This window comes from Pagrus pagrus (assembly GCF_965226575.1).
Source record: "Pagrus pagrus genome assembly, chromosome: 5".
Taxonomy (NCBI): Eukaryota; Metazoa; Chordata; class Actinopteri; order Spariformes; family Sparidae; genus Pagrus; species Pagrus pagrus.
Genome location: NC_140189.1, coordinates 15,331,795 through 15,345,899, shown reverse-complemented (window position 1 = coordinate 15,345,899; position 14,105 = coordinate 15,331,795). Strand labels below are relative to the sequence as shown.

The window sequence follows — 14,105 nt, the reverse complement described above, 5'->3', positions numbered from 1 at the left end:
TTTTAAGACTTCAATGGTATTTGAAAGAAACAGTCAAAGTCAAATGAGCACACATAATTTGAAGTTGAATCATATGAACTTGAGAATGCAATGCAGCAGCTGGATGGGATTCCTTTTCAAGTTAGACGTGCTCGCTCTGGAGAAGTGTTTTCTCTTATTTTTGAAGCCTCCAGTCTGATTAGCTCGGTAGTGTTTCTTTGGCATCTTTCTGCGTACAGAGAGCAGTCAGGCTTATCAGCTGGAGACTCCGGACTGCGGCTATGTCTCAGGGATCAATAAATTACGCCATGGTGCGTGTCTTTGTGCGCGCATTGTGGTGCGTGTGTGTGAGTGTTATCATAGAGTGTGTGTGCATGTCTGAGTGAGACAGAAAGACAGACGGGGGAGATAGAGAGATATAAAAGGCACAAGAGACGGAGAAGAGCTATTTAATGGAGACTTGGCCTTTTATCCAACGTCATCCTCACTGGATTGGGGGTTTATATGCGTGGACGGGCATGGGTTTGTGTGTTGTTCACATGATTGGCAGATGGTCCGATTGTAATTAAAGGAAATTGATAAGGCTTAAGAGCCCCAGTGTTCTGCTGACAAAAGTGAAATGCAATAAGTCTTTCCTGATAGGCATTGTATACATAGAGACACAAAGACTGAGACACACACACGATCTCACACACACCCTTTCTTTATCATTGGCCATGTTTTCTCCATCCATCTATGTGAGGTGTCTGAGAGCACATCTGCTCTCTCCTCAGCAGCGGGATTCACAGCGCTGCTCGTTTCCATGTCTCTTTTCTTTCTGCTGGCTAAGACCCATTTCCCTCAATTACTGCAAAATGAGAGGCTAAGACAGAGAGACGAGAGAGCCGAGTTAGACTGTGAGATAGCAGAAAACATAATGTAGAACAGATGAAGAAGAGAGTGGGAGAAAAACAGGACACACTGGAGACACATGGAGAGAGAGAGAGAGGCTGAGAATTCCCACTTTGCGTGTCTGGTTTCATAACTGTTCACTGTTTCCATTTATGGAGATGTGTCACTGTTTTGTTTGCGCGTGTGTGTGTTCGAATGTGTGTTAATACGTGCGAATGCATCTTTGTGTAAGCGCATAAACGGATGCAAATTGTGCCTGTTTGCATATGCCTAGTACATGTGTGTGAGTATGAGCTTCAAATAGACTCTGAAACATTGAAATGTGTTTCAGATCTTCAGTACCTGAGGATTATTTGAGCTCATACTAATCACTAACTGTTACAGAAGGTAAGCACACATCGATCCGAGGATGATTTAGTCGTTAAAATCTTTCAGATTTATTACCTTGTGCCTTTTTCAGTGTGTCATAATACAGTTAATAAATCATATCCTTACTGTGAGGTGATTGAAGTTTCTGCAGATGGAATCCACTGCAACAAACTGCCTTGTGACTAATAGATAATGCAAACCATTCCTGTGCTTACTCTCACAAAAAAGACTGAGTGATTAGACCAATCAAACAGCAGTCAGAGTGAGAAGGTTTGGAAGACATTTGCAGCGACAGACTGTGCTTGGATGTGAAAAAGCAAATAAGTGCTGATGTTATGCTGTATTTTTAAAACCTAATACTGCTGGTATTCCTCAGAGTGACAGGACACTTATTCAAACTGTAATGTGATGAGGATGATGATAGTGTGATCCAAGATGTTTGTTAGCTTATTCTTGGCTCCAATAATAGCATTTGCCACAGGAATCTACAAAATGAAGTCCTGAGGAAGGGAAAGGTCTGTCGCAATTAAGATGCAAGACTGAAATAAGGGAGCAATTTGTCTGACTTTCTCGCATAATTTTTGTCATCTTTCTGCAGCTGTGATGAAACATTTAGTCGGCCTGTGGTGTCCTCGTGCTCAGGGGCTAAGCCAAAGCACTTGCAACATCATAGATACAATTTTGGCTCACATCCTAGGCTGCTGCAAATCTTTCCTCTCTACCATGATCCTGGTTTTGATATCATGATGAAGCAGAAATGCTAGAAAATTCCCATGAGAAAGCCACAGAGTTTGGTTGGCAGGATTTAGTAGGTACATTTCAGCCTAACTAGGTCCTTACCTGCATCTGCATGCCATCAGAAAAGCTTTGAATCCCAGTAAATATTTTACTGCAGTTGTCCCTGCTGCGGATGATTCAGCAGAGCACAGATCTGGTGTGGATAAGGACTCTGTCTGTGTCAGACTGACAGGGCTGCTTCCTGGCTACGCTCTGCATAAAATATCGCAATCCAAACATCGGCACAGGTTTGTTCCTAATAAAATGTGCGTCATATGGGTAACTTGATTGATGCCATGTTGAAATAAATTGTAACAATAACTAGATACTGGCTTTATTTACCTTTACTCTTGGATTATTAAAGAGGTCGCGAACAACAATTGTTTCCTGAAATTGTGTCACATAAAAGCCAATTGAGACAAAGGAAATATGTTACAATGCACTTTGGCTATAATTTAATCTATCTTCTTCTAAGAAAGTTAATTCTTGACCTTGGAGAAGCATTTGACAAAACAACCTCACCAGACGGTCCATTGTTAGCTGCTCTAGAGCTTTTGATCACATCACACAATCCACCTCAGCAGATAAAGTTTGTCCAGTTGTCATCAAATTGCCCATTAATATGGAAGTATAAGGACTTTTTTTCCATATTGGCTTAAAAAATGAGACTGAAAGTTAATTCTTGACCTTGAAGATTAGATTAGAAGCACCATAGCAGCTATTAAAGATATTCTTATTAATATTAAAATGTTGATTTCAACCATATCCTAACCCATTTAATGAAGGGGTTGCAACTAACAAACAGTATCAATTCATTCAATTGTTTTTGTCAATTATTTGATTAATCCTACTTTAAAAAGTTAGTGAAATAGTGAAAAATACCCAGGCAGATGTCAAGCAAAGCAGATGTCTTCAAATTGTTTTCTTGTCCAACCCACAACTCTAAACCCCCCAAATTGTATTTAGTTATATAAAACCGAAAAGGGAGTAAATCCTCCAGATTTGAGAAGCTGGCTGGTTATGCTTGACATATACGTAAGGGATAAATTATTGTCGATTAATCAGCTAATCGTTTCAGAACTAATCATATCCTTCACACACTTCATCTGATTGTATCTTAAAAAAGGATTAATTTCAGTTTATGTACTCCCAAAAAACCCTATTTTTCATTAAAAGAATGATATATCAGCCAGCATTAATTGAAACATAACTAGCTCCGCAGAACCATAATTAAGAGCTGCTCATTAGCATTTGCCCTTGAGCCTGAGTGAGGGTAGAGGAAGGCCTGCTGTATAGAGGCCCGCTCAGCCCACAGTGCAACTGAGAGAAACAGTAGACCATTAGGATACATGTACAAATCTCAGGTTACTTTCATGCGTTAACACAAAGCGCAGTCACAGCAGGGATGGAAACAGATAGTCAGTTATTCAGCTGTGAAATCTCCACATAGACAGAGAGCGGATGAGCTTGCAGGATCATTTTGACAGGGATCTGTTGAGCTTTATTACACAAATCTCTCTCTCTGTGGCTGCCTGTCTGTCTGCCTGTATTCCTCTGCTTTCTACTTTACCTTTTCCTGTCCTCCTTTCAGAGCTGTTTCAGGATCATCTGGTGCAGAGGACAACGTGTTCCAGACACATGCATCCCCCTCTATCTCTCTTGAACACGCACATTAACACCTAGTAACACACTAAAACACACACAATACACTTTTGTTAAAGGTGACCTCTGTGACTCGCAATTAAGACTAGAAATAATCAAGTGACTGTATCAGCTGTAGTTATTGCAGTCATTTTATAACACTGCCTCCTCCTCCTCCTCATCCATACTTGGAACTTCATTTCATGCTGATTTTCCTCTTCTGTTTCTTTCTCTCTGCAGAGGGCCTTCCCTGGTTGCTGACCGAAGCTCTGGTCCTCATCTCTGGCTGGAGTGGACAGCCGCCACGCCCTCAGTGAAGAGCATCATGACCCAGGAGGGGCAGGCTCTGCCCTCTCCCACCCCACCAGAGAACCCAGCCGAGCCCAATACAGCCGCCAGCACTACCACTGACCTGCCCGCTGAGGCACACAACCAGGCAGAGCAGGACAAGCCAGGGGCCGGGGCGAAGGACGAGACAGAGGAGGGGAAACAACAAGAAGAGATCAGAGAGGGAGAGGAGGAGGTGCAGGGGGAGACTCAAGGGGAAGGAGTAAAGGATGATGAGGGAGGAGAGGGTGAGTTGAAAGAGGAGAGGGGAGATGATGAGGATCAGCAGGCAGACGGAGGGGCGGAGGGAGAGAGGGAAGGGATGAGGGGGGAAGGATGTATGAATGTGGAGGTAAGCTCAGCAGGAGAGGAGGCAACGCATGAGGAGGAGGGGATGAAAGAAGAAGAGGAGGGGAAGGAGAATGAAGAGATGCAAGTGTCTACAGAGGAAGAGGCAACTGATTCGCAACAAGCTGGACGGTTAGTTCACTAAATCATCTCTGCTGTTGCACTCTGTCAAGATATGTATTGCCTTAACTGGGTGTAAAAATCTGGTTACTACAACTCAAAGTATGATATAAATGTAATCCTGCCAAGACTCCTGTACCGCTCAGATCCACCGACAGGCTTCCTCAAGGCTGGGCAGACTGTTTATGTTTCCCGTTAATGTCATAACAGAGTGCTGCTCTTCCGTGCTGAATATTTTTAATGGCAAATTGTTTCTCAGTGTGGTTCTCTGGTACATAATTAGCCTAATTAGCATTTTACAAAATGAATAGGCAAAAAGCCTAAAACTAAATGGGCTGAAAGGAACACAAACAGAGAGAGAAATTGGTCTAATTTTCAGAAAGCTGGATGACCCAGTTAACCAATTTTAGACTATCAAAGATGGTGATCGGCAGTGAGTAACAATGAGACAGAACATTCTCATATTAATTAGTGCTTTGCTATATGAGAAAATGTAGATAAAATACATGATAATAAGTATGAAAATGACACATTGGTGGCTCTTGTTTTATGAAATGCACACGCATTAACACACCAATACAAACATACAGTTAAAGGGACAGTTCACCCCAAAATAAAATATATTTATTTAGTTTTGGAGATATCGGCCGTAGAGATGTCTGCCTTCTCTCAGATATAATAGAACTAGATGGCACTCTGCTTGTGGTGCTCAAAGTGGCAAAAACACATTTTAAAAACTCAACAGCATGTCTCATGACCAAGATTATGAGGGAACCACATGTGTTTTTGATCAAACTACACCATTTTACTGTGCCGAAGGAAGCATGCATCTACTCATGGACGACAGGCTACCTAATGTTACAGCTCAGTCGAGGAGGACGCCATTAATGTCCCATGCTGTCACAAGCGCGAGCCTCTTGTTTATGAGTAGATGCATGCATTCCTTTGGCTGTCTTGTTCCACTATATTTGAGAAAATGCAGACATCTCTACAGATGATATCTCCAAACTCAGTTACTCACACTAAAAAAGTCTAGATGGATAAAAAGCTCTACAGGTAAGGGGAACAGTATGTATTTTTGATTTTTGGATGAACTGTCCCTTTAACATATACGTTATTAAGCTGTTTTACATCACTCTTTGATTAATCTAATTTTATGGGTCATTTCTGTCCATCAGCAGCAAACACAGCACTACAATATATTCATATCCTCACAAATAAAAGGGATGAAATAGAGGAGGTCTGACAGTCGAGGGGAGATGAGCTTCCAGCTATTCACAAAGTAGCAAATTGGACAGTGCTTTCTCACCTTTCATCTTGCTTCAATTGTCACTGTGACTATTCAAGCTGAAATATGTGCCCATTGTGCACACTTCTCCTGAATGAAGAATGATTTTAGCAATGAATATGAATGATCTGCTTTGTGTGTGTGCCAATCTCAACAAAGAAACTGCTGCATGTTTGAGTCATATGCTAAAGATAATTTCACACTTTCCTCTTCTTCTTCTTCTTTCTCCGTGTTGAAACAGACTGGCAAATGGCATAGGTGGGAATGAAGAGGACGATGAAGCCGGCGAGGAGGACGAGGGAGGAGATGAGGGGGGAACTCAGACACTGTTGGACACTTTCAGCTCTAACTTTGAGACGACTGTAGAACAGGCCGACACAGAAGTGGAGGAAGAGGAGGAAGAGGTGCAGAAAGAGGTAGATGGGAGAGAAAACCAGGACAGTTTCAGCTCAGCGTTTGAGCAGATTGTTGAGCAGGTTGATGTTCAGGAGGAGGAGGAGGAGGAGGAAGAGGAGAGGGAATTAGAGGAAGAGAGGGAGAAAGGAAGGGTGGACAACAAAGATGGCTTCAGCTCCACGTTTGAGCGCATTGTGGAGTCCGCCCTGCTAAGGGGCGGCACCTGCTACAGCAGCCTGGACTCTCTGGACGTGCTGTCACTCACAGATGAGACTGACAGCTGCGTCAGCTTCGAGGCGCCACTGACGCCACTAATCCAACAGAGGGCACTGTTACAGGGCCCTGAACCCCTGGAGCTGGAGCTGGCAACTGTTGTGGAGCAAGAAGGGGCTGAGGCTGGACCAGACGCCCCAGGTTCAGATCTGATGGCTGGGGAGAGCACCGTCCGTGGAGCTGGTGCTGTGGCTGGAGTTGGAGGAAGCCCACTGAGGACCACCATACCAGGGAGCAGGTCAGAGTTTGTGCTGAGCCAACCTGGACGCTGGGCCATCCCAAATGGATACCATACAGACCCACAGGGAGAGGGTGGTGGAGCCATGATCAACTCTGTCAGGTAAGGAGCCCAGTTTTAGCCTTTTTAAGTTCGTATTTTCAGATACAGCAGTTGCCAGAGCGAAATTTTAAAATCTTACACGTAAGGGGTGTTACTACAACAATGTACCAATTTACTCATCTTCCAACTAGAGGCTATTCGGATAAGATAAATCATAATTTTTTGATAATTTATTGTATGTTATTTTTTTCTTTTCTTGGGATTTTAAAAATATTTTTCTGCAAATTAGCATTAGCAGTAATTCCAACTTAATTAAACTAACCATGGTGAAGAAACATGCTCAGCCTATGGTGTAGCCTGATTGGTGAGGTTTTGAACCACTATAGCAAAAATAATGATTTATTCACATTTTGTGTATTTAACACAGTTGAATGAATGTTTAGATTGTTGATGACAGATTCCAGTGTGTCTTCATTTGCAGCCAGCCGATGGACGCTCTGTGTAGATATCATAGATAAATGGTGTCTGTCCTGAAGTATAATTACTGTAATATGCTGTGACCTTGGCTTAACCAGCAGGTGGCGTGAGCATGGTGATACCCAGCTGTGGACCTTAAAGAGGGGGCAGGGTGGTTAGTTGGTTGGGGGGTGAATGTGGTGGTCTATTCATACATGCAAAGTCAGTCCAACCAATTTGAAATACATGGTGCTGCTAAAAGAAAAGCTCTTGTCGCTTTAGATGTTTGGAAAAGAAGAGAAGGAGTACTGTGGCTTCACTGTACATGGTTGAATAGCTTTGTGCTCTTAAGCGTGAACGTTACATTCGGCTTAAATAGCAAAAAGCAAACAAAAAGGCTGCACCGAAAACAATTCAGGGTTGCAGGATGAGAGCTTTTACATTTTATGGAGGCAAGGGGACTGTTTAAACAGGATTGTTGCATTTGAAATGAGTCAGCTCTTTCCCCTGTTGGATGTGACCGAGATACTGGTAAATCCAGACAGCAAGTTCACGACACAGACCTGCAGACTGTGGCCGGGGTATTTGCTTTCTTCAACTATTTTGCTTAAAGCTTTCTCTCAGGGAGAGATAACATCAGTGCTGCCAAATTACAAAAGGTTTATGCATACAAAAGAGTTTCTTTGAATGGAAAAATAGTTTGCTGGTTTCATATGAGAAATTAACACTTGACATTTATCCAGCAGTACTGAAATAAGATACGGGGCGCCTGTCAGTATAATGAATCATTTGATGAACTGAACAGCAGGAATATCCTCATGTGTTCATATGTAGCCAGCTGATATTTAAACTCATCCACTCATTTGGCATTGACCCCAAGCCCAAGGAGTTGTGGGAATATGGCAACAGCTAACACTACTTTCTTACATTTAATTACCTTAATAGCACTTAAGAGGGTTGAGGAAGGCAGTGTAGAGCCACTGAGGGGGGAGGTGGTAACAGGAACCATATGGGTGAAGCCATGTAACCTGAACTACGGCTATAGGTCTGCCTAGCTGTGGCTTGTTCTCCAGCTTGTTCTCCAGAGTTTGCACAGCTTCTGTTGCTAACCTACTGGAATGCCAAATAGATGCACAGACCTCTGACATGATCAGCTCAACTAACTGCCAGGATTTGTTCGCAGACTCTCCTGGTGCTCCCACAGCTCAGTATGAGTTACAGGATGAACAGAGGATTTAAGATGTCGGCTCTCCTTCTCTTTCCCTTCTCTCTCTCTCCCCCATCTACAGATGTTGTCCTTTAAGCACGGTCTTGCTTCCTGACCACCAGCGCCAAGCTGAATGAGCTATTGTTTATGTCATGACATCATCGTCTTCAGCTTTCCTCTGCCCAGCAGGGTCTTAGAGTGAATGTGAGTGTGTGTGTGTGCGTAAGTGAGCGATTATTGCTCTATGGTAGCCAGCTTGCCAGACATTTGAGCACTTAAATCTAGAGTGGATACATCTGCTAGTCAGTCTTAAAGGGATAGTTTTAGATTTAAAGACACTCACAGAATCCAATTTATCATGAGTTAGAAGTCCTTGATGTCCATTCAACTTTGGTTTTTTAGCATATTAGAGGAAGACATTGCAAGCATTAGCATTTCTGGTGCAAGTCATTTGAGGTAAAAGCCATTACTCTGAAACAAAAAAAACTCAGTTGAAGCGAAGTCAAAGTTTATTTCGTTGTAATATTCTCCAGAGGGAGCATGAATAATTTTAACAGAATTGCTTCTCAGAACAATTGAATTGAATTAGCTTGAAGTGGCATGGCTAAAAATGCTAATAACACAGCAGCAGCCATGGAAGCTTTTTGCAGAATGACACACAGCTCATACTATTATAATTTTAAAATTCACATCTTAAAAGCTGTTTATCATTCACAACATCTGTAAAATGGGTGTGTGTCAAAGCAAAACAGTTTTTAATTCAAGCTATAAAGGCTAACATATATCTCATTCATTTTAATATCTATTTCCCTGTTTCATTTCTTCTTCTCTCTCCCTCACTCTGTCGCTCCTTCTCTTTGTTTGCTCCATCTCACCTCCTGCCTCAGCATTCATTTCTCTACTTTCTTCATCTTATCTCACTTTATGTCATCTCCAGTCCTTTCTTCTTTGTATCACCTCCTCTTCCATTTCCCCTACGGTGCTCTCCTGCCGCTGCTTCTTATCTTTCATTCCTCTCCTCCCCCCGCCTCCATTCTTCTTGGTGGGTAGCCACAGAATTGGCATGGTTACACATTTTGGCTCCTGGGGTGTCATGGACAACTAGTCTTTTTCACTGCAGGACAGAGCAGCTGCAAAGCAATGGATAAAAAATGTCAAGTTAATCAGCCAGTCAGTCGAGTCAGTTGGCAGACATTAAGCAGTTTTATGGGTCAGTCGGTGCATGTGTTTGCCTGTCATCCAAATTTTGTTCCATTAAAAAGAATCTTCAGATATTTTTCCTCATTTTTGGTATTCATGACAAGATTTACTCTGCAATTCCCAAGTATCACTTATTGATTTTGGCTGGCTTTTACCTTTGACTATATTTTAAGTAAGGTGTTTACATAGTTTTCTAGAAGGTAGAACTTCTCAAATCATATTCCCATTCAGATGCTACAGAGCATAGCCATGCTAGCAGTTTTGAGAGGCTGCATTTATATATAGCAGTGCTTTAAAGTATATGCTTACACAAGCATAGTAACATGCTCACAGTAACAATTCTAACATACTAATGTTTAGCAGGTATAAATGTTATCATCTTTGGCATGTTAGTATACTAACATTAGCTCTAAAAACATGTACAGCTGAGACGAGTCATTCGTTTACCAATATTTAGAATTAGAGAAATACAAATTTCAGACCTGATGATGGCGCTAAAGGAAACACTGGGGGATCACAGTTTTTACAATTCTATGGGAGGGAAGGGATGTTGGTCATCTTCGTGTCAGTTTCGTGGCAGTCCATCAAGTATTTGTTAAGATATCTCAGTCTGGACCAAAGTTGGAAACCAAAACAACTACATTGCCAACCTTAGAGCCACATTACTTGCGAGGCTAAAATCTGTGTACCGAGCCATTTTTTACTGGATACATATGAACAGAGATGGTTTGCTTGCAAGGCACAGCTCGGAACGTGGCCACTCAGCAAGAGTGTTTGTTATTGCAGTTGATAGAGAAACGACAAAATAGTGGAAGAGACAGAGAGTCGTGTGTCTCTTCAGGAAAACATTGGCATGCAGTGTAAAGCAGTTGGATCACCATATGTGTCTCAAAATGCTGCAGAAACTCTGTCAGAGAATCAGAAATCAGTTATACACATGTCTAACATGCTCTTTATGAATGCAACTGAAATAGTTATACTTCATGTGGGGTTCAAAACCTTGTATCAATGTTTTCAACAGCCCGAGTGCACATAGAGACCGTCCAAAATTCAGGCTTCAACCTCCATAACAGACAGAGCCGTGATGACCCCCTCGGCGGAGGAAAGAAAACCTAATCTTACCTCAGCCAAACTCTCCCTGTAGATCTTATTCCTGCTGCTGCTGATTATTCTGACATCAGTGGATGAAGGGAGTAAAGTAGGCAGCTGGCCACAGGGATACAGAAAAACACTGGCAAGAATAGCAGATGTTGTAGACAAGCCATCCAACACATGGCAATAAGAAGTGAAGGGTTTCTTTCAGGCTGTCGGGGATAGTGTTGTGCCAATCTCACATTCAGTAAACCTGCTTGTCAGTTCTCAAGCATTTCTGCCTGTACATCATGTACTTCATCAGCCTGACAGACAGACAGTCAGGTTGGATTTTAGATTGGACTGTCAATCACATTTGGTCATTTAATTAGATAGTCAATCAAGATGCTACTTTAACAGTTTTGTGCCTCTGTGGCTTGCGGGAACTGTCATTGAGGTTAGAGCTTAATCCAAAGAGGCTGCTGAAACCAAGAAAACACACACTTGATCTAGCTGTCAGCAGCTTACTACTGTACATCACCAGCTAGATCTACCCACTGGAGCCAACTAGGTGAATGCTTCTTGTGATTGTGCGACCTGTGGTGTAGCATCAATGCACACAAACACGCAGAGAAATGCACTTTGGAACATTATCCACAAAGTCATATCAAAGCGCAAACTAAGATTGAAAAGTCTTAGCAGCGGAAGTGTATAGTATCGTGTTTGATCACTTATGCATGCTTCACTCATATACATGTGCACTATCTGTGGCTGCCCATATGTATATGCATCCATATGTTTCGATGTGTATCCGTGTGAGAAACATGCTGTGAGTGTGTGTTCCTCCCCCGAGCTTGCGAGCCTACCGGATCTAAGCCCAAGCAGAGCAGATAAAAGCCAGGCGCAGTTGTTGCCATATCAGAGAAGCAGCTCTGCCGTGTGGACTAATCTCTTTCATATACACTGTCGAGTGTGGAAACACACACACGCACATAAAAGACACACGGGCCAGCAGCATGCATGCGTAAACAAAAATGTGCATGACGCGCGTACATCCTAATGCTCACTCAGTGACACAGATAGTGGAGCTTTCATATCTATCGTTCCTACTCTGAATTTTTCCCTCTTTCTGTTTTTCTCTCTCTCACACACACACAGTAAAAAAAAACACACACATCTTTCAGGATGTCACTTTGGGAATAAAACCCTCAGCGTGCTTCTATAGCACTGCTGGAACATCCTGCAGATTATCCTTCCCTGGCTCTCAGTCAGGCAGTGATACGAACACATACACACAGTCATACACACAGACATAAATATAATATAAGTACACACTTCTGCAACCCAAGCGGTAAAACATACAAATTCTCTCTCTCACCACAGACACACACACTAACTGAATCATTTCAGCACCGACAGATTTATCCCTGTCTATTTATAGCTCGACTCTTCTATGTTCTGTGACACATCCCACAGTCTTACTGTACCAGAGACTGTTTTGGCTGAATGGGGTTCTTCTCACCACAGGCTTCTCTCCTCTGAGGCGGCTGTCAACACTTCCTGTATGTATTGAGAGCAAGACGAGCCAGACTCTTTATGGCATGTGTTGTTCTCCTCTTTGAACCTGATTTGGGGGCAGAAGTTTTTCTTTAGTTGTTGTCAGATGAAGCTCTTCAGTGGTCTACTAAACACAATCCCACACCTGAACACAATTAGTCTTACCCAGCCGAAAGAGGTCACCATTGTCCATTGTTTGCTGCTGAGTGGGTGGTTTTTGGGTCTTGTGTATGTTTATGTGTGTGCAAGGAAAAGGGAGAGAGAAGACAGAACATACCACAATAATGTTCTAGGTCTGTAAAGTAGCTGATTATATTCATAGGGGCTTTATTGGTGCTATAAAAATAATTACATACAGTTTATATTTTCTTTTTACTTGTAATATTTTATTTGATGAAGTCTTTATTTTGGGCTGCTCAATACTGATGTTATATTAAGTCTAGATAAGTTTTCTTGGGCACAGACAACCCATTCTCGTGTCTCTCGCTTGATCCATAATCAAATAATCATAATTCTAATCAGATTTCTAGTTATTCAGTTTATTTTTGTAACTACATATTGTAAGTATGAGCTAGTATTCATGAAAAGTTGGCAACCTAAGAGAAACAAGTTTAAAACAACAATCATGATGTAAGGTATGTGAATTACAGTCAAAGCAGGACAAAGACATGGGCAGCAGTAAAAGAACAGCAAATTATGGTGCAACAAAGCAAAGACAAACAACACAAGCAAGCACAGACATGACATGTAAATTACAGAACAACTCTGCAGAAACATACAGTAAGCAACATAAGCAAGGACAGAAAAGAGCAAAGACAGCCATAAGCAGAGATCAATATGAGAGACAGGACAACAGTAACAACAGGTATAACAGTAATTACCTTAAAATCAATAAATTAATGTTTTACTAGTAATCTGTAACATCAATAATGTTTGATACTGGCTCTGGATATTACAAAATATCTACCCATCCATCCAGTAGACAGTCACTCCTCAGCAAGGTTTTCCAGCTCCTCCTGGAGGATCTCGAAGCATCCCCAAGCCAGAGGGATATAATCTCTTCAGCATGTTCTGTGTCTACTCTGAGGTCTCCTAATAGTTGAATGTGCCAAGGAAATCTCCAAAGGACTGCACTCAGGAGGCATCCTGATGACCTGAAGGCGCTTCTTTCGACACAAAGGAGCAGCAGCTCTACTACAAGCTCTCCCCAGATGTCTGAAGTCCTCACCCTATCTCTGAGGGTGAGCCCAGCCTCCCTGTGGACGAAACTTATTTTGACCACCTGTGTCTGTGAACTCCTTCTTTCAGTCACTACCTAAAGCTTATGACCATGGGTGATGGACTGGTAAATTGAAAGCTTTGCCTTCCGGCTCAGTTCCCTCTTCACCACAACAGTCCTGTACTGCAGACATTGAACCAATCTGTCTGTCCATCTCACACTCCATTTTACTCATAAACAAGACCCGAAGATACTTCAACTCCAACTTCCATTTTGCGGCAGCCTTGGAGGTACTGACACTCTGCCCCGGTGTCTGAAGGTCACGGTCTGATGAACAGAACCATGTCCTGTGCAAAGAGAAGAGAAGCTATTCTGATGACCTCCCAAACTGGACACTATGCTCACCTTGGCTGCACCTTGAAATCCATTTCATGAAAGTCACGAACAGGATCGGTGAAAAGGTAGAACCCTTGAGGATCCTAACACACACACTGAAAACGTTTCTGACTTCCTGCAGAGAATACAGACACAGATCTCACTCTGGTTATATAAGGACCAGATTGCTCATAGCGGCAACCCTGGTACCCTAAGACTCCAGATGGGGTTCTGGTGGCCATTTTTGTGGGGGATTACAAAACTACATTAGCAAAATAACAAAAAGAAAGAATTGCAGCCCTGTAATTTAAATAATTTACTCTCTCCCCAA

At 42.3% G+C, this 14,105-nt stretch overlaps 1 protein-coding gene and 1 long non-coding RNA gene across 2 annotated transcripts in view; one reads left to right on the top strand and one right to left on the bottom strand.

Moving 5' to 3' along the window:
• psd2 (pleckstrin and Sec7 domain containing 2) overlaps window positions 1-14,105 on the top strand; it is a 37,870-nt gene that overhangs the window by 4,907 nt on the left and 18,858 nt on the right. Inside the window, exons 2-3 of the mRNA XM_084353299.1 lie at window positions 3,898-4,464; window positions 5,982-6,749. Of these exons, the coding sequence (XP_084209425.1) occupies window positions 3,983-4,464; window positions 5,982-6,749 (1,250 nt within the window). The 5' untranslated portion in view covers window positions 3,898-3,982. The remainder of the gene's footprint in view (window positions 1-3,897; window positions 4,465-5,981; window positions 6,750-14,105) is intronic.
• LOC311257587 lies at window positions 8,779-12,407 on the bottom strand. Its single transcript, XR_014622637.1, has 3 exons — window positions 12,146-12,407; window positions 10,675-10,783; window positions 8,779-9,482 (listed from the first exon to the last, which is right to left on the bottom strand). It is a non-coding gene; the product is annotated as an uncharacterized lncRNA (long non-coding RNA).